Source organism: Astatotilapia calliptera, chromosome 12 (genome assembly GCF_900246225.1).
Source record: "Astatotilapia calliptera chromosome 12, fAstCal1.2, whole genome shotgun sequence".
Lineage (NCBI taxonomy): Eukaryota > Metazoa > Chordata > Actinopteri > Cichliformes > Cichlidae > Astatotilapia > Astatotilapia calliptera.
This window is the reverse complement of record NC_039313.1, coordinates 36135837-36156861: the sequence shown is the minus strand read 5'-3', so window position 1 is coordinate 36156861 and position 21025 is coordinate 36135837. Positions and strand designations below refer to the sequence as shown.

General features: G+C 44.1%; 1 protein-coding gene across 3 annotated transcripts; it reads right to left on the bottom strand.

Annotated features, from left to right (window-relative positions):
• Positions 1 to 1364: 1364 nt before the first annotated feature.
• Positions 1365 to 16893, bottom strand: LOC113034230 (GTPase IMAP family member 8-like). 3 transcript variants are annotated; one of them, XM_026188628.1, is made up of 5 exons: positions 16803 to 16893; positions 16682 to 16719; positions 13636 to 13687; positions 3612 to 4766; positions 1365 to 3526 (listed from the first exon to the last, which is right to left on the bottom strand). In XM_026188628.1, the coding sequence occupies exons 3-5, from the start codon at positions 13652 to 13654 to the stop codon at positions 1965 to 1967; spliced, it is 2736 nt and encodes a 911-aa protein (XP_026044413.1). In that variant the 5' UTR covers positions 13655 to 13687; positions 16682 to 16719; positions 16803 to 16893; the 3' UTR covers positions 1365 to 1964. The 3 variants fall into 3 exon arrangements, with proteins under 3 accessions (XP_026044413.1, XP_026044414.1, XP_026044415.1); XM_026188629.1 differs by having other exon boundaries at positions 16682 to 16893; XM_026188630.1 differs by lacking the exon at positions 16682 to 16719.
• Between the last annotated feature and the right edge of the window lie 4132 nt (positions 16894 to 21025).

Sequence of the window (21025 nt, the reverse complement as noted above, 5' to 3'; positions counted from 1 at the left end):
GTCAAAAGTAATTGGACAGTTGACTGACTGGCAGTTTAGTCATGTTTATGAGAACAGAAGCAGATACACTCAGACAAAAGACCAAAGGTGTGACAAACACACGAAGCCAAGGTTCGATAGTACCGGACTGACGGGAGGAGAGAAACAGCCAATGATCTGAAGGAAACCACGTCATGTGACCAACATGGTGGAGCCAGTGTTACAGTGCAGATGGATAATGACCCAAAAAACTTCCACGTAGATCGTTCACCTGATGAAACTGGTTCAGCTGTTTTAATCTGACTGTTGTCCTGATGAATGTTTCTGATCGTCAGACTCTTCCTGCGTTGGTGCTACTGCAGCTGCAAACAGCAGCAGGCCAGAACAGGCCCTGCGATCTTTGTGCGTGCAGAGTCGGTCGCCTCGGACAAACAGATCGTCTTCACACTCTCAGCTTCTCACAAGATCACAAATGCATGCTGCGTTCAAGTGACAGTGGACGAATGATTATTAATGTTTATTTTAATGAGAAAATGAACAGGCAGAGGAGGAACAACAGTCAGATGACAGCCAGATATCAGACATTAGCCTGCACTGATGCAGATGTTTGAAGGAGAGTGATCGACATACACGATCTGTGTAACATGATTCTGTATCAGTGATTTGGTGGCTCAGTGATGGTCTGGGAGGCAAATCCATGGAGGGAAGTACAGACAGATCTCTACAGGCTAGATACCACCACCCTGACTGCCATTAGGTGCGGAGATGAAATCCTCCACTAACTGCAGACTCTACGTTGGTGCGCTGCCCGGCCTCATGTGGACAGAGTTTGCAGGCACTTCCTGGAGGATAAATGAATATCACTGACTGGCCCCAAAGCTCGCCTGACCTAAATCCAACAGAGCACCTCATTATGTTTTTGTCCACCTGACACCATCAGGTTGGACCTCAGACTGTCCAGGAACTCAGTGATGCCTTGTCCAGACCTGGGAGGACACCACAGGTCGTCTCATTAGAAGCAGGCCCTGGTGTCATCGGGCACACACACCATCACGTGGGGGCCAAACAAATGACAGAGAACCGTTTTGAGTTGGTCACATGACATTTCAGTGAAATAAACGAGCCACTTTTTTTCTCTTTGTGTCGTGAATTCAGCTCCTTGTATCTGATCTGACGTGTTTGTAAAGTGAACAGTCAAAGGAGCTTGCAAAGAAAAGCGTCTGGACTTCTTTAAGTTACTTGAAGACGTTTCACCTCTCATCCGAGAAGCTTCTTCAGTTCTAAGGTCAAATGGTGGAGAGTCCCAGATTTAAACCCAGTGGGAGTATCCCCCCACAGAGGGACAAAAGGACCCCTGATGATCCTCTAATCGCCTGAGCCAAGGTGTGAAACTGGGTGTGGGTCCCAATCAGCCAGAGTTTCGGGTGAGTTCATTGAAGTGGAAAGAGATGTTAATATTTTTCGAAAGTAGAGTCCAAAGGCAGCATATACAGGAAGAACAAAGTAGGACCAAGAACAGGCCCCTGGGGCACACCACAGTAGATATGGGCAGAAGAGGAAAAGTATTGTCCCATAGCAACGGAGAAAGTCCTCTCTGAGAGATCTGATTTAAACTAAGATAGGACTATGCCTTTGAGACCAACAGCATGTTCTAGCCTCGATAATAAAATGTGGTGATCAACCGTATCGAAGGCAGAGGTCAAATCAAGTCGACTAAAAACCACAGAGCAGCCTGAGTGGACGGTTAAAAGTAAATCAATGTTAGAACTCAGGAACACAGAAGTGCATGTAACATGTAACAACAGCTAATTACTATACATGAGATGAATTAGTTTTACCAGTCAGAAGCATATTTAATGTTGGTGTAATGACCTGTAGTTTAATGATGACACTGCTGAGACTGATGATCACTAATCAGTTTCTGTGCTACTTTAAAGATTCTCTTATCTAAATGACAGAAAGAGAAGAACATCTGACGTTTCATTTCATAAAATGCTGCAGGCTGATGAGCTGCTGAGCTCTTCTCCCAAAATGTTTTTCATCAACTCATTTAGTTGATCTTTTTGTTTTTCCTGGAGGTCTTCTATGTCCTCCTCATTAGTTTGATTCTTCATTTGTCTTTCATGTTTATGCATTAAATTCTTGATCTTGTTCAAGTTTTCAGTCTTTTTGGTCACACGTCTCACTAAGTCGTACATTTCCTTCTTATGTTCTTCCCTCTGTTTTGCTAATTCATCCATGTGTTTCTTCTGGGCTTGGTTGAACTCTTCAGCTTTCTTTCTGGCTTCCTCTTCATGTTTCTTCTTTAGATCATCCAGAGTTTTCTTATGAATTTCCTCCAATCCTTTTATTTCCTCTTCTCTTCTTCTTTGATCCTCTTCTTTATTGATTTTTTCACATTTCAGCTTTTCGTTATAATCGTCCTGTAGTTTTTCCATTTTTTCTTTCTCTTCCTCTCGTCTTTTGTCTTCGTCTTGTCGTTGTTTGTCCCACCATTCCTTCTGTTCTTTCTCCCACTCCTCTTGTTTTCTTCTCATCTCTTCTCTGGCTTCTTCCAGTTTTCTGTCCACAGTTTCTTTTGCCTCTTTTTCTGACTGAATTTGTTTGTCCAGCTTTTCAAGTTCTTTTTCAAATTCTTGTCGACGTCTTTCTTCTTCAGCTTCCTTTTCCCTTTTCTCCTTTTCCCTGATTTCCTGTTCCTGCTTTCTCTTCTCTTCTTCTTCTCTAATTTTATTTCTCATTTTTTCGAGTTCTTTTTCTCTCTGTATTCTCTCCTTTTCTCTTTCTTCATCAATTCTTTTCTCCATGGCCTCCATTTCTTTTTTATATCTTCTTTCAATTTCTTCCTTTTCTTTCTGCATCTCTTCTTCCTTCTCCTTTAAAATCTTCTGCATCTCCTTCCTTATCGCAGTTTCAGCCTCTTGCAGCATCTTGTTGGTAAAGCAGCGCCTTCCATTGTTCTTCATCGTGGTGTCAATCTTTGCTATCAGATCACTGACTTGTTTTTTATTTTGTTTGTCATTGTTATTGAACACATGGTATCTTCCTCCACAGTCAGAGATCAGCTTCTTAAAGGAAGGATCACAGTTGTTTTTGATGTAGTCCTCTGAGGACAATCTGCTACGCTCCAGTTCATCACCTCTGGTTAAAAGAACGATGGTGAACTTTTCAGAATTCTTCCCAAAGAATTGCTTGATGAGTTTCAGTGTCTCCTTCTCTTCTGCTGTGAATCTGCCGATATGAATCACCAACAGGAAGACATGTGGTCCTGGAGCCAGGAGACTGACACATTTCACCAGCTCTTCTAGAACCTCCTCATTGGACAAACTTGTGTCAAACAGACCAGGAGTGTCGACCACAAGAACGGGACGACCGTCCACCTCACCGTGTACTTTCCTACAACATTGGGTGACTGATATTTGACTTGATTCAGCTTTAAACTCATCTCTTCCTAAAATGGTGTTTCCTGTAGAGCTCTTTCCACAGCCGGTCTTCCCAATCAGCACAATCCTGAGACAGTCTGAGTCCTGTTCTCCAACTTCACCACCTAAAACATGAAAACAGTTGCATTTAACTTAGAGTTAGATCAGGACTCAGTGGGTCATTGGAAATAGAAAATCTAAATTACTTACCAGTGACAAGTTTTAAGACTTTCTCCATTTGTGCGTGTAAAAATGTTGCAGTTGTATAACAGCACAGTTGTCCTGTAGGCTGACTAATTTTGTCCACAATCTCAAACATCTCTGGGATCTGCTGTTTTTTCTTGATGTTGAGAACAACTGATCTTCCTCCACAGCTCTCACAGAGCTCCTGGATGTTCTTGTCTTCCTTTAGAAAGCTTAAAACAGTTGGATCTGTCGGATCTGAGTCCACAGTGAACAGAATCATGGTGAAGTCATTGACTCGAGAGCCGAATGCATCCTGGATGGTCTCTAACTCTCCCTTGTCTTCATTAGTGATGGCAGCTGCAGGTAGGACCAGAATGAAGGCATGGACACCCTCAGGATCACAGAGGGAGATACACCTGAGTGATTCCTCCATCACTGCCTCCTGAGGTTTTCCATACAAGGCAGGCAGCTCCACCAGGGAAACCCAACGTCCACACACCTCTCCCTGATGTTTAACACACTCTGATGAGTTGGAGGCTGAATGAAGCTCAGTCTGACCTAAAATGGCCTTGGCTGCTGACGTCTTCCCTGATGATCCACTCCCAAACAGAACCAGGTTCAGACTGGACTTCAGATTGGGTTTAGCTTCTTCTTTTAATATGAGATATTTTCCCCAGTTTTTACTCACTATCTCATTCATTTCTTCCATCAACTCTGAGGAATCTGAGAAGGAGTCTTTCCTGTCAAAGTTAATGAACTGCTGCCTTTGTTTGGATTCTTCAATGAGTTTATCCACTGAGTTATTCCCTTCCTCGTTATGCGTTCGGATGACAATGGAGTGATTAAAAGCATCTTGACCAAACAAGCTCAGGACCAAATTCAGAGTCTGTCTGTTCTCCTCAGTGAAATCAGAAGGTTTGACTAACAGCAGCAGAACGTTTGGTCCAGGAGGACAGAGACTCACACAGCTCTTCATCACTTTAAACAGCTCATTCACAGGCAGACTGAAGATGTTGGGTGTTTTTACAACTGTGGGAGGTTTCCTGTTCCTCTCTCCAGAGGCAGCACCAGATTGCTTTCCTCCAAAACCTTTAGACTCTTTTTTCCCAACGAGGAGCTTTTCCAGGGCTGATTTCTTGTCATTACTTTTTCCAAACAGCATTATCCTGAGTTCACGTGCTGTAATTAGAAAAAAGTTATTTTACATCAAAAATTATGAAACACATATTTACGTCACATTCCATTACATAGTTTGTAATTGTTAATCATATCACTTGAGAAATAATCACTTACAACTTTGTCTTAAAACAGGTTGCTTAGTGATAGCGCTGGCAGTTTCACTTTCAAATATGGTTTCTTGATGACGGGCCGGGCTAAGTTTGAACAGCCATGTCAGCCCTCTATTAAGGAGGATAGGCTTCTGGGCAGGTTTTAAAGGCACTGGCCTGATATTGTTGGACAGAGGTGGCAAAGGTGCAAACTTTCTTTACTTAAGTAGAAGAAATGAAGCAACTTCTTTACTCAAGTAAAAGTCCAAAAGTACAGGCTCTGAAATGTACTCAGTGTAAGAAAGTAAAAAGTAACTTGTTGAAGAACATTTCTATGAACAATTTTCATACAAAGGTAACTGAACCTTGTGCTAAACTAATATAACAATGAAATAATGATAGTGCATAAATCTAAATTCTAATGAATGTACTCAGTTTGAATCTGTTATCTCGGACACCTGCATTGAATGATAGCTTTAAAACAATAACTATTTTCTGTTGCCTGTTGTAAATGGTAACAGTGAAATGAGTACAGTCAAGGGTTATATTGGCGGGTGGGGAAACCCTAAGAGGGAAAAATATCACAACTCACAAAAATCTTTAATATGAGCTTCAGTAGATTTTCTTGACTGATGTCCATCCTCTACACTGATACTAAACTGTCTATACTGTCTTTACACTAGACAGTATAGAGTTGGGATAAAGTTGGAATTTAGTTAATGAATCATCAGCTTAAACGCAAATTATGAGCACTGGACCAGCTCTTTACCCTCTAGAGGACACTTCAAGGTGCATGGGAGTTTGCAAAACCAGTCTAGATGTGTTTTGTGAACATGGAGTATGGGGAGTCTGCTCCAGATCGGTCCACAGTTCTGGAGCTGCTACAGCAAAAGCACGATCTCCTCTAAGTTTACGTCCAGTCCTGGGTACATTCAGGCGCAGCTGATCAGCTGACCTGACAGAGTGGATAGGTGTGTAAAGCTGTAGCAGCCCAGAGAGATAAGATCGTGCTAGGCCATGGAGAGCTTTAAAAGGAAATAAAATAATTTTAAAATGAATCCTAAAATGAATGGGCAGCCAGTGAAGTGAAGCTAAAATAGGGGAAATGTGCTGAAACGTTCAAGTGCCAGTTAAAAGATGAGCTGCAGCATTTTGCACCCTCTGTAGATGGGTAATATATGATGCGCTGACCCCAATATAAAGTGCATTACAGTAATCCAACTTAGCGCTAACAAAGGCGTGGATCACTGTCTCAAAGTGCTGCTGTGAAAGAATTGGCTTTATTTTAGTTAGCTGAGTTAATCTATCTGTCAAGCTTCAGATCACAGTCCACTTTCACCCCCAGGTTTGTGACAGCTCGTTTAACATATTGGGCCAAGGTATCTAAATACACATTGGGGTCTCAGTGGGGCTACCAAAACACATCACCTCTGTCTTTTTATCATTGAATTTTAAAAAGTTAACAGACATCCAAGCCTTAATGTCATCAAGACACTGAAGTAATGGCTGTGTGGAGTATGTGCCTTTTTCCTTTAGAGGGACATAGGTCTGACAGTCATCAGCATAAAAGGGAAAAGGATGGCTGCTGTGTTTGCTTCGGGCTACTCCTCACCCCCTACCCAACCCTGCGGCTTGTCACGTCCATAATGTTGTGCTGTGGACATTTATGTGTAATGTCTGTGTTGTGTGTGTAGAGTGTGGGGGGGGTGTGGGGGGGGGGGGGGGTGTGGGGGGGGTGTGGGGGGGGTCCCATTTCACTGCAGGGCAACCTGCATGTGGCGAATAAAGCCTTGATTGATTGATTGATTGAAATGCAATGCCGTGTTTTCTCAGTATAGAACCAAGAGGAAGCAGTATAAAGATAAGAGGAGCGGGCCTAGAACTGAGCCCTGTGGGACACCACACAAGAGAGGAGCGGAGGACGACACATGTTCGCCCCTCCAAGTAGGACCTGAACCACTCCAGTGCTGTGCCCCTAATGCCCACCCAAAACCTTTAAAAGTGCTGATTCAGAGCTACAGTGGGGCAAAAAAGTATTTAGTCAGCCACCGATTGTGCAAGTTCCCCCACTTAAAATGATGACACAGGTCAGTAATTTGCACCAGAGGTACACTTCAACTGTGAGAGACAGAATGTGAAAAAAAAAATCCATGAATTCCCATGGTAGGATTTGTAAAGAATTTATTCGTAAATCAGGGTGGAAAATAAGTATTTGGTCACCTCAAACAAGGAAAATCTCTGGCTCTCACAGACCTGTAACGTCTTCTGTAAGAAGCTTTTCTGTCCCCCACTCGTTACCTGTATGAATGGCACCTGTTTGAACTCATCATCTGTATAAAAGACACCTGTCCACAGCCTCAAACAGTCAGACTCCAAACTCCGCCATGGCCAAGACCAAAGAGCTTTCGAAGGACACCAGGAAAAGTATTGTAGACCTGCACCAGACTGGGAAGAGTGAATCTACAATAGGCAAGCAGCTTGGTGTGAAAAAATCAACTGTGGGAGCAATCATCAGAAAATGGAAGACATACAAGACCACTGATAATCTCCCTCGATCTGGGGCTCCACGCAAGATCTCATGCGCATGCGCATGCGCCAACCAGCGTGCAGCCTGTTACAGTCGCTCCTGCTTTTCTCTTAGTTTAGCTCTTTTTTCTTACGTATTCTTTTTTTTTTCTGACTTGTATTTTCCTCCGTTTTCTATCTCTTACTCAATCATGTGGATTGAGAGAGTTTTTGTTCTTCTGGTGGCCGTGGAACTGTTACTTTTATCATGGAACGGGACCGCGGCACATCTCCTACACGCACGGACTGTTTACTCCAGAGATCAGCTGATCGCCCTGATGCCGGCCGGCTCGCTGGCCAGGCCCGCAGAAGTGCCCGCAGAAGTACCAGCTGAAATTTGGAGGAAAACACATCGGGGATGCAGAGGTCAAGGACAGAAAAGAAGAAAAAAGGTGACGGTGAGACAGCGGAGGCTCGAAGCGAGGAGGAGGTTTAAACCGTGTCTGCCTTCTATCGTGATGGGAAATGTGCGATCGTTGGCAAGTAAAATCGACGAGCTCTCAGCACTGGTACGGAGTCAGAGGGAATACCGAGAGTGTAGCCTGATGTGTTTCACCGAATCATGGCTGCACCAGGTCATTCCCGATGAGAATGCTTCCGTGGAAGGCTTCCACACTGTTCGGGCGGACAGGGACAGCATCGCTAGCGGTAAGCGTAAAGGAGGTGGGCTTGCTGTTTTAGTTACAACCGGTGGTGTAACCCTGCCAACATAACAATCAAAGAAAGGATTTGTTGCCCGGACACTGAACTGTGTGCTGTTGGACTCAGGCCGTATTATTTACCCAGGGAATTCTCTCACGTCATCTTGGTGGCTGTTTATGTTCCCCCCTCTGCTAACCCCACAGCTGCATGTGACACTATCCACTCTGCCATAGCTCGGCTACAGACTCAGCACCCGAGTGCCTTTATTGTGATCTCGGGTGACTTCAACCATGTATCACTGGACAATACACCCACATTCAGACAATATGTGGACTGTCCCACCAGGGGAGAAAAAATTCTAGACCTACTGTATGCTAACGTCAAGGATGCATACAGCTCCTCCTCCCTCCCCCCACTTGGTAGGTCAGATCATAACCTGATTCACCTCACCCCCCACTATGTGCCAATTGTGAGGAGGGAACCTGTGACCACCAGGACTGTTAGGAGGTGGTCAGAGGAGGCAATAGCGGAACTACAGGGCTGTTTCGAGGTGACCGACTGGGAAACACTCTGTGAGCCTCACGCCGAGGACATCAATGGGCTTACTGAGTGTATCACAGACTACATAACTTTCTGCACTGACTCCATTGTTCCAGCTCAGACTGTTCATTGTTACCCAAATAACAAGCCGTGGGTGACTAAGGACATCAAAGCCCTCCTCAACAACAAGAAGAGGGCTTTCAGAGGGGGCAACAAAGAGGAGGTGAGGAAGGTCCAGGTGTTACTAAAGGACAAGATCAGAGAGGCTAAGGACAATTACAGGAGGAAGCTGGAGTGGAAACTCCAGCAGAACAGCATGAGAGAGGTGTGGAGGGGCATGAAGACCATCACTGGATTCAGGCCAACCAACAGCAGGGGAGCTGAGAGAGGTGAGAATAGAGCCGACGAGATGAATCTGTTTTTCAATAGATTCGACACCACAGTGTCTGCTCCCACCCCCACAACCTCACCTGCAGTCAGCCTGGAATCCAGAGCCACACCACTGTGCCAGCCTCTCTCTTCACATGTTGCCTCCTGTGAGATTCCTGACACCCCTCCCCCACCCATCACCTTCACTCAATACCAGGTTGAGATGCAAATGAGGAGACTTCACTCAGGCAAGTCTGCTGGACCAGACGGAGTGAGTCCCCTCGTCCTCAAGACCTGTGCCCCCCAGCTGTGTGGAGTCTTTCATAAACTGTTTATGCTGAGTCTGAGTCTGCAGAGGGTCCCGGTGATGTGGAAGACATCATGCCTCGTCCCTGTACCAAAGACGCCTCGTCCCAGTGGCCCCCAGGATTACAGGCCCGTGGCACTGACCTCCCACATCATGAAGACCCTGGAAAGGCTCATCCTGGACCAGCTGCGACCCATAGTAAGACCACATCTGGATCCCCTTCAGTTCGCTTATCAGCCTCGTCTCGGAACAGAGGACGCCATCATCTACCTGCTCAATCGTGTCTACACCCATCTGGACCAGCCGGCGAGCACTGTGAGGGTCATGTTTTTTGACTTTTCCAGTGCTTTCAACACCATCAGGCCGACCCTCCTGGGTGATAAGTTAGCAGCGATGCAGGTGGATGCTTCTCTGGTGTCCTGGATTGTTGATTACCTGACAGGAAGACCACAATATGTACGTCTCCCACAGTGTGTGTCTGACAAGGTGATTAGCAACACAGGGGCACCACAGGGGACTGTCCTCTCCCCCTTCCTCTTCACCCTCTACACCACAGACTTCAGCCACTGCACAGAGACCTCCATCTTCAGAAGTTTTCTGATGACTCTGCGGTGGTTGGATGCATCAGCAGGGATGATGAGACAGAGTACCGGGCTGTGGTCGACTCCTTTGTCACGTGGTGTGAGCAGAATCATCTGCAGCTCAACGTGGCAAAGACCAAGGAACTGATCGTGGACTTCAGGAAGACCAGGAAACACTTGACCCCTGTTTCAATCCAGGGGGTCAGTGTTGACATTGTGGAGGACTATAAATACCTTGGAGTACACATTGACAATAAACTGGACTGGGCTAAAAACACCACAGCACTTTACAGGAAGGGCCAGAGTCGTCTCTATTTTTTGAGGCGACTGAGGTCCTTCAACATCTGCCAGAAAATGCTGAGGATTTTCTATGAGTCTGTGGTGGCCAGTGCGATCCTCTATGCTGTTGCATGCTGGGGGAGCAGGCTGAGGGTCGCAGATGCCAACAGACTTAATAAACTGATCCGTAAGGCCAGCAATGTTGTGGGGATGGAGCTGGACTCCCTCAAGGTGGTGTCGGAGAGGCGGATGCTGTCCAAGATAAAGACAATGTTGGATAACACCTCCCACCCACTCCATGACATGTTGGTCAGTCACAGGAGCTCGTTCAGTGAGAGACTGAGATTACCGAAAAGCACCACTGAGCGACACAGGAAATCATTCCTGCCTGTGGCCATCTCCCTGTACAACGCATCCACTTAACACACTGTTTACTGCAACAGCTACACATGTTTCTTTTCCAAATATTTATTTATAAGTGACTTATTTATGTATGTATGTATGTATGTATATATATGTATATATTGTACTATTCTTAGTTAGCGTATTGTCTGTCTTGTCTTAATGTTGGTTTAAAATGGAGCACTGTAACAAAAAATAATTTCCCCCAGGGATCAATAAAGTATTCTGATTCTGATTCTGATTCTGATTCTGATTCTGATCCCGTGGGGTCAAAATGATCATGAGAACGGTGAGCAAAGATCCCAGAACCACACGGGGGGACCTGGTGAATGACCTGCAGAGAGCTGGGACCAAAGTAACAAAGGTCACCATCAGTAACACACTACAACGGCAGGGAATCAAATCCCGCAGTGCCAGACGTGTTCCGCTGCTGAAGCCAGTGCATGTCCAGGCCCGTCTGAAGTTTGCCAGAGAGCACATGGATGATACAGCAGAGGATTGGGAGAATGTCATGTGGTCAGATGAAACCAAAGTAGAACTTTTTGGTATAAACTCAACTCGTCGTGTTTGGAGGAAGAAGAATACTGAGTTGCATCCCAAGAACACCATACCTACTGTGAAGCATGGGGGTGGAAACATCATGCTATGGGGCTGTTTTTCTGCCAAGGGGACAGGACGACTGATCCGTGTTAAGGACAGAATGAATGGGGCCATGTATCGTGAGATTTTGAGCCAAAACCTCCTTCCATCAGTGAGAACTTTGAAGATGAAACGAGGCTGGGTCTTCCAACATGACAATGATCCAAAACACACCGCCCGGGCAACAAAGGAGTGGCTCCGTAAGAAGCATTTGAAAGTCCTGGAGTGGCCTAGCCAGTCTCCAGACCTCAACCCCATAGAAAATCTGTGGCGGGAGTTGAAAGTCCGTGTTGCTCGGCGACAGCCCCAAAACATCACTGCTCTCGAGAAGATCTGCATGGAGGAATGGGCCAAAATACCAGCTACTGTGTGTGCAAACCTGGTAAAGACCTATAGTAAACGTTTGACCTCTGTTATTGCCAACAAAGGTTATGTTACAAAGTATTGAGTTGTATTTTTGTTATTGACCAAATACTTATTTTCCACCCTGATTTACCAATAAATTCTTTACAAATCCTACCATGTGGATTCATGGATTTTTTTTTCACATTCTGTCTCTCACAGTTGAAGTGTACCTCTGGTGCAAATTACTGACCTCTGTCATCATTTTAAGTGGGGGAACTTGCACAATCGGTGGCTGACTAAATACTTTTTTGCCCCACTGTATGAAAGGATTTAAAACCAGATTGGAAAACCTCTAAAACATTTTGCTTTTCCAGGAAGGTCATTAATTGGCTGTGAACCATCTTTTGAAGAATTTTGGAAAGAAAATGTAATTTGGAGATAGGCCTGTAATTTACAAGAACTTTAGGATCAAGAGCAGGGTTTTTAATCAGGGGTTTGACTACTGCATGTTGAATATCTTTAGGGACTACACCTGACATCAAACTGGTTTACCAGCTCAAGAACCAAAGGCCCAACTGTAGGTAACACCTCTTTTAAGAGTCGAGGAGGGACGGCATCATTTGCCCTGCAAGCTTAAAACAACCAACAGTCTTCTTTAAAGTGACTGAGAGGTCACGAGCACAAGGAGACATGTGAGCCCTGGTGGAGGAGACCTCAATAAAAAGGGGAAAAAAATTTCACAGGCTGCAGACGAGGGCTCGATACATTCAGTATGTGGTGCACCAAGAACAGAGTTAATGGTTTTAAATAAAACAAGCGGGTTGTGACAGTTTGACAGAATAATGTCAGATAAGTGTTTTCTGACAGCTCGGGTTGTGCTGTTCAGCCAGGACTTAGATTTAGTTTTAGGCAGTCTGGTTTTTAATGGAGCCACAGTGTCCAAAGCAGTCCGACAAGTGGAATAAAACCATGAGCTCAGGTTCTCAGTCTGTGTGCATGAACACTCCGGGATTTTAAAGTTTCAGTTTTAACTAAACTGTTGAAAACTGCTCAGCAGTGGAGGAGTTAAACACGCGACAGTGCTGAGCAGCAGTGCGATGTTTGACCCAACATCCGCGGGGAATTAAAACAGCAGCAATATTTAACATATTGTATTCTTAAATAGTCTAGTCTGTTTCTGTTACTGTACTGGAGCAACTGTAACCCACATAATTTCCTTAGGGATTAATAAAGTATGCTGATTCTGCTGATTCTGCTTAAGAAAGAAAGAAAGAGTACTTTATTGATCCCCGTGGGGAAATTCCTCTCTGCATTTAACCCATTCACTCAGTGAAGCAGTGGGCAGCGATTGGGCGCCCGGGGAGCAGTGTGTAGGGATTGTACCTTGCTCAGGGGTACCTCAGGGTAGCTGTTCAGGGGAATCGAATCCCCGAACTTCCGATCATGGAATCATGGACCACTCTACCTACTGAGCTAATATATTTTTTAATATAGTTTGTGTGTTTCTGTACTGTGTCCTGTTTTGTTTGTATGTGTGGGGTTTTTTTTTGCTGCTGTTAGAACCAAATTCCGCCCTGTGGGACCATTAAAGGATTATTCTATTCTATTCTATTCTATTCTATTCTATTCTATTCTATTGCCAATCTCCTTTATGAAACTAGCCTCTGATGGGATCCAGATATTTGGGACACATTTCAATTCTTGCAACCTGATTCCAACTGTGTGATTTTTGGGCCTAGGCATCGTGGTCAAACTGTTGATACTGATGCTTAGTGAAGGTCAACAATCCTGATTTCCAAGCATTAAACCTTTGGTAAGTACAGATAGTGTTACACTGGATTATCTTGTAAATTGTTGTTGTTGGCAGAACAGGGCGACATGTACTGTGAGCATGTTGGATATGTTTATCAGCCAACGTTGCTCCTAAAACCAGCAGCACAGTGTGATCATGGCAGTTGGATCCTGCTCCACCCTGCTGCTGCACCTGTTTGTTGCGTGCTTTCACTTCCAATACCTGAACAGATGTTACAGTTACTCTCTAAATCTACTCTCTGTGGACGGTGTGAGTGCAAAATCCTCACTGCTGATCAATAACATGTGAGTGGACTCACCAGCTGTTTTGGTTGCCATGATGTTGATTTTCTGAAAAGACCTGGGGATGAACTGGAAGGAAAAAAAAAAAGTATTTTAGGTTCTTTGAATCACACGACATGTGATGGTAGGTGGACAAAGGGCTGTAAGCATGAATGGTTCGAATGGAATGGCAGAAAAAAAGAGTGCAACACAAGTTACATTTAGCCATGGTAAATAGTATTTGTATAGCGCTTTACTTAGTCCCCGAGGACCCCAAAGTGCTTTATGCTACATTCAGTCATTCACACACAGATGATGGCAGCTACATTGTAGCCACAGCTGCCCTGGGGCCACTGGCGCCACCGGGCCCTATGACCACCACCAGTAGGCAACGGGTGAAGCGTCTTGCCCAAGGACACAACGACCGAGACCGTCGGGTCGAGCCCCGGCTTGAACCGACAACCTTCCGATTACAAGACGAACTGCCAACTCTTGAGCCACGGTCGCCCACATCATGAGTAACGGCTGAAAGAGGGATCATATCTTTCACCATTAATACCGTATTTTCACGACCATAAGACGCACTGTGCTAAAAGGCGCAGTCTCAGTTATGTGTGCCCTTACTGTATTTAACACACACATAAGGCGCACTGGACCATAGGGCGCATACAAGTACCGTATGCGTATTTAAAAATAAAGCGGGAGCAAACCTGAATTCGGTACCTTACTCACATTTCTATTGCCGGTAATCGTCATCATCAACAACACACAAGCATACAAGTGTGCGTATTTAAAAATAAAGCAGGAGCAAAACAAAGTTTGGTACTCACATTTTTATCATCAATCAAACCCATCGAAGTCCTCATCCTCTGTGTCTGAATTGAACAGCTGCGCTAAATCTCCATCAAACATGCCAGGTTCACTTTCTTCACTGTCAGAGTCACTTTCCGTGCCGTGCGGCTCCTCGGAAATGATGCCGGCTTTTGCGAAAGCTCGAACAACAGTGCCAGCAGACATGTTAGCCCAAGCATCTACAATCCATTGGCAAATTGTGGCGTAACTCGCCCGGCGCTGCCTTCCACTCTTAGTGAAACTGCGTGGAAAAAACCACCTGGTCTCCTTACATACACCTCCCTCAGCCACTCTTTCATCATTTCCTCATCCATCCAGCCCTTTTCATTTGCCTTAATGATGATTTCTGCTGGAAACTTCTCTTTAGGCAAAGTCTTTCGCTTAAAAATCACCATAGGCGGCAGTTTCTGTCCATTAGCATGGCAGCCAAGCACAACAGTGAAAGAAGACTTTTCATACCCCGTTGTGCGTATCGCTACCGTGCTGGTCCCCTGCTTCTCCACAGTGTGACTCACCGGGATGTCAAAAGTGAGCGGGACCTCGTCCATGTTTGTGATGTGGCTGGGCTGGATGTTTTTGTCGCCGATGTGTTTGCTGCAGTAGGAGCGGAAGATGGCCAGCTTTTCCTTATAATCCGCTGGAAGTTGCTGCGCTATCGTAGTCCTGGTCCGGATGGAAAAATGGCACCGTTTCATAAAACGAAAGCACCAAGACGGACCTACTTGGAAATGTTCAATGTTCATCTCTTCAGCTAGTGAAACTGCTTTTAGCCGAATGGTGACCGTCGAAACGCTTCTCCCGCTCGTTCTTTGCTCGATGATCCACCGCTCGAGTCTTTCCTCCAACTCGAGCCACCTCGCCTTATGTCCGCGGAAACTCAGCTGCGTTTTCTTGACCTGCCGGAGCTTGTTTTCCAGCTTCCTCCATTTGCGAACCATCGATTCGTTAATCTTAAATTCTCTCGCCGCTGCTCGATTTCCATGTTCCTCCGCGTAGCTGATGGCCTTCAGTTTAAACTGTGCTTCGTAAGCGTGTCTCTTTGCCATTTTCAGGGTTGTTAAAACAACGATGTTCCACATAATGCACATACCTGTTCTTTTATACAGGTATGTGCAATTGTCCCGGTATATACGATCAAAGCCCACACTTCACCCTTTAACGTTCTCATGGTGTTCTCTACTACGTCCTCCTTACAACACACAGGGCGCACTGCGCTATAGGGCGCGCCGTACTTTTTGAAGAAAATCTAAGACTTTTAAGTGCGCCTTATGGTCGTGAAAATACGGTAAGTGAAATTGAAGTCTTTTTAAAGGCCAAGACTGATCAACCAGATTGAAGAATCAGGGGACCTCAGTCTGAACACATGTAGAAGTGTTTTATACACATGGATGATTTATTTCACGTTCTCAACCTCAGAGATCATTTATGCTTTCAGGAGGCCTACTGTGCACAAGAAGATATTACTTGAATGAGATTTAATTAAAGAATATTATGATGGATCCATTTGATCCACTCATGTGTGCTGCATTCAAGTGCATAATTGGACTAAGATTATTCCAAACAGTCGGACAGAAACGACCAACTATAGACCACATCACCTGGATCATAATCACATTCACATCTTACTACAAGGATTAATTTAGCAAACGCTTCTGAGAACGATGATTAGATGAGATCACGAGAGTCTAAAAACTCCAGTAAGTGAAACACAATCTGAGTGTGGGCGGTACAACCTGCAACAAAGAGAATACCAGGACCTGTTCCAGCCCGCTGGGTACAGGTGAGCAGCTGCAAATAAGGTGTGTGTGTGTGTGTGTGTGTGTGTGTGTGTGTGTGTGTGTGTGTGTGTGTGTGTGTGTGTGTGTGAGGGGGGAGTTGTGGCAGTTTCAGTAGAGATTAAAAGTTTCATATAGATAAAATATTAAAATATTCCTCTTCACTCAACCGTCTCACCCTCCAGTTTATATGCAATCTTTCTGTCTGCTCAGAGGAAATCACTGATGTCATCATAGGTTATATAACAAATAACCTAAGTTTCATGTTTCTGCTCATTCTGTGCAGTCATTTGATAAAAGCACAAAACAAATATTAGCAATTATAGTTCTGCATCATATCACACAGGTTCACTCTCTGCAGCCATAAAGAAAAGATGTAAATGAGGAAAAATCAAAAGTATATTAAAGGCAGTAACGATCAAAGTGAAACTATCATTAACAAAGAATCACGACGCACCTCACAGCACAAACACAGCTAACAAAGGTGCAGCAGACCTGCAGAGAATCCAAAGCATGAGAAAACATTTAGTGATGAGTTTCACTGTTCAGAAAAAACAGCAGATAAATTTGTGCTTTACCTGTTTGTCGTCCTCTGAGTTCACAGGTGAGACATGGCGCCTGCTTCTTTGTTTGGTTTCACCTCTGACGACGGTATGAAGGCGGGCTTAACGCTGCCCACCCAATCAGAAATTAGAAACACTGCTCATGTTTTCTCTGAGCCTTCTTTTCTTCACTTTTGATTGGGTGGGAACAACCACCCACCCATACTCTGTGTGCTGGTGTTTGGGTGGAGTGAGTCTACTCGACACAAATTTATGCCTTATATTTGTATATTTGTACAGATTTGTGTCGACGTTCAGAGGCTGGATCCATGCAGAACAGATGACAAAACATCTGCATCGGTGCGCCTTCATGTTTGTCGTCTGGTTGCACCGATGTTCTGTACGACATCCTGATGTGTTGTTGGTCTGATGTTCGTTGTTTAAAGTTTAAAAGAATACATTTGCCCTCTGTCACTTTAATGCAGCGTGCATTGTGGTTGTGTGAGAAGCCGAGAGCATGAAAGTTAATAACTCCACAGACTACAGCTAATCTGTCAGAAAGCAAAAGAATGCAGGGCCTGTTCCAGCCTGCTGTGTTAGGAACGACGGTTACAAATAAAAGTGTGAGACAAAGATCGTCACAACAAAAATGTGAGTGTGCGTGCCTGTTACTGTTGCTCCTGCTTTTTCTCTTCAGCTTAACCTTTTCTCAAGATGACTCTCAATCTTGATGAACAAATTGGAGTCTATTAGACACCACAAGTGTGATTTGTAAATACTGAACATAATTTTTGAACAGCAGGGTGACTGACTGAACACTAGAGCGTAGGTGAAGAATCAGATTCCATGGTTATTGCTTTGGAATCAGGGTTATGACGTATCATGTGTATCAGTGGGGGCTGTTAGTTTTGGTTCAAAGACTTTACTGTCATTACTCAACACGTTCTCACTCCCAAAATGTAACAATTTATACTAGCTGACAAATCTTCAGTATGTTACCCAACACGTCTGCTTTTTTCTGTTTCTGTTTCATATATTTTGGTGGTTTTCTAGATTATGATTTATGTTCTGATTCTTGACTTGTGCTGGTTTGATTTTGTATTATGGGTTATATTTTCTGTCAAATCTGTCTTTGTAAATTGTTTCCTGTTTTATTTTGATAGTTCCAGTCCTATGTCAGTGTATTCAGTTTTACTTAGCCGTCTCGTTAGCCCTAATTTCTCCGAGCTGTGTCTCCCTCCTGTTTTCCATTCCGTGATTACTCAACGGTGTATTTAATCCCTGTGTTTGCCTTTGTAGTGTTGTGTCCTCTGCATGCTGTTTGTTTGGCATGGTCTAGTGGGCCTGTCTTCAAGCGTCTCTGTTCGGTGTTGAGTTTTGTTTTTGTGAGTTTATCTATGAGAAGTGTTTTTCCAGCAATAAAAGCTGCGCCTTAAGTTTAACCCTCCTGGTTTTGAGTCTTGCTCTTGGGTCCACCTTTGTGGCCTGCCACACAGCCCATCATGACAACATCCCTATATTACGAGTTTGGAAAAGTGAGGCGCTGTCAGTTTGTGTTCGCTGTCTCTGCGGTACAGTATCACTTCCTGTTCCTGTTCCAAGTGGTGTTTCTGAGTAGCTTATCTGCTTAGCAATTTAATTGAAAACTGTTAAATACATTCTTTTTTTCATAGTATAATCTTCACGTGCTTAATCCAAAACACACTTTCTGTGTACTCACTACCGAACTTATAGCCAAAGTATTCACTCACTGTGTTTTTACTGTTTCACTAGCTTAGCTTAGCTCGTAGCCGACTTGTTAGCACCATGGCTACTTCACCTGTCCCTCCTGCACTTTCTTGCTCATTGTGTCAGATGTTTAGTTACTCCTCGGCCTCCTTTAGCAGTAATGATACCTGTAACAATTGTACCATATTTGCAGCTCTGGAGGCCAGGATTACTGAATTGGAGACTCGGCTTCGCACCCTTCATTCACCCGTAGCTAGCCAGGCCCCTGTAGCTGGTGCAGCCGAAGATAGCGTAGGCCCCGCTAGCTGTTCCCCGGCAGACCCCAAGCAGCTGGGGAAAGAGGGCAGCTGGGTGACGTTGAGGAGGAAGCATAGTCTTAAACAGAAGCCCCAGGTACACCACCAACCCGTTCATGTGTCTAACCGGTGATTCTGTTCTCAGACATGTGAAGCTAGAGACACCGGCAACCATAGTCAATTGTCTTCCTGGGGCCAGAGCAGGTGACATTGAGGGAAATTTAAAACTACTGGCTAAGGGTAAACGTAAATTCAGTAAATCATAATTCACATCAGCAGTAATGACACCCGGTTACGCCAATCGGAGGTCACTAAAATCAATATTGAATTGTTGTGTAACTTTGCCAAAACAATGTCGGACTCTGTAGTTTTCTCTGGTCCCCTCCCCAATCAGACCAGGAGTGACATGTTTAGCCGCATGGTCTCCTTAAATTGCTGGCTGTCTGAGTGGTGTCCCAGAAACGATGTGGGCTTCATAGATAATTGGCAAACCTTCTGGAGGAAACATACGTAGAAAACAGGAAATACTTTTTATCAATAGGTAACTTCACATCTGAGCAGACAAGTATCACATGTGGAGTTCCCCAAGGTTCTATCTTGGGACCTCTTCTGTTTAACATTTACATGCTCCCACTGGCACAGACTATAAAGAACAACAAAATAAACGATCACAGCTATGCAGATGACACACAAATATATATCACAATGTCACCCGGAGATGAGGCCCTGTACAGGCTCTTGGTAAATGCATTGAGGAAATTAATGACTGGTTGTGCCACAATTTTCTCCAGCTAAACAGAAACAAAACTGAAGTAATAGTCTTTGGTGCCAAAGAAAAACTGATTACTGTAACAGCATCTTTACAGGTCTACCCAAAAAATCAGTCAGACAACTACAGCTCATTCAGAACTCTGCTGCTCGAGTCCTCACTAAGACCAAAAAAGTGGACCACATCAGTCCAGCTCTGAGGTCTTTACACTGGCTGCCTGTCCATCAGAGGATGGACTCTAACGTTCTGATGCTGGTTTATAAATCTCTGAATGGTTTAGGACCAAAATACATCAGTGGCCTCCTGACCCAGTATGAACCTTCCAGATCCCTCAGGTCATCTGGATCCGGTCTTTTATCAGTTCCCAGAGTCAGAACCAGACACGGAGAAGCTGCATTCAGCTTTTATGCTCCTTATATCTGGAACAAACTCCCAGAAAGCCTCAGATCAGCTGAAACACTCAGTTTATTTAAGTCCGTTTTGAAGACTCACCTGTTCTCAGCTGCATTCGAGGAAAACACGAAATCCACACTTTTAAGCTTAAATTTTAAAACTTACATTTTAATTACTGATTTTATCTATTGTTCTGATTTTATCTACTGTTTTTTTAAAATAAATTTTAAATCATGCTTTCTATTTGTTTTTGTTTTTAATGTCTCTGTAAAGCACCTTGTTGTTGAATTGTGCTATATAAATAAACTTGCCTTGCTTCTTGTTAGGAGAGACGGCATCCATCCCACTTTGGATGGAGCAGCTCTCATTTCGAGAAATATGGACAAATTTATTAAACCCCCCAAAATATGACTATCCAGAGTTGGGACCAGGAAGCAGAGTTAGTCTTACACGCCTCTCTGCAGCTTCTCTCCTCCTGCTACCCCCCCAAAAACCCATCTCCATTGAGACTGTGTCAGCTTCCAAAAAGACAAAAAACAAACTAAAAACCAGCAACAAACAACTTAAACATAAACAATTACAAAGAAGGAACAATACAGTATCCACATCTGAACCAAAGAGTAAAACAGTGAAATGTGGATTATTAAATATTAGGTCTCTCTCCTCCAAGTCTCTGTTAGTACATGACTTAATAATTGATCAACAAATCGATTTACTCTGCCTTACAGAAACCTGGTTGCAGCAGGATGATTATGTTAGTTTAAATGAATCAACACCCCCGAGTCATTCTAACTAGAGATGGCACGATACCACTTTTTTATGACCGATACCGATATCATGAATTTGGATATCTGCCGATACTGCTATGAATCCGATATAGTGTTTTTAATCAATAAAACTGTTTTTTAATATCTTGCTGCATTTTGTATAAGTTCATAGTCAAGTTTAAATAAACAACAGCACTAAAGCTATTCTGTTATACCTGTGTGTAAAAAGTACATTGCGCCCAAAATATTTCATAGTTCAGCAACACTGATCAATCTAATAAACTTAAACCTGCTCCATCCTTCCTA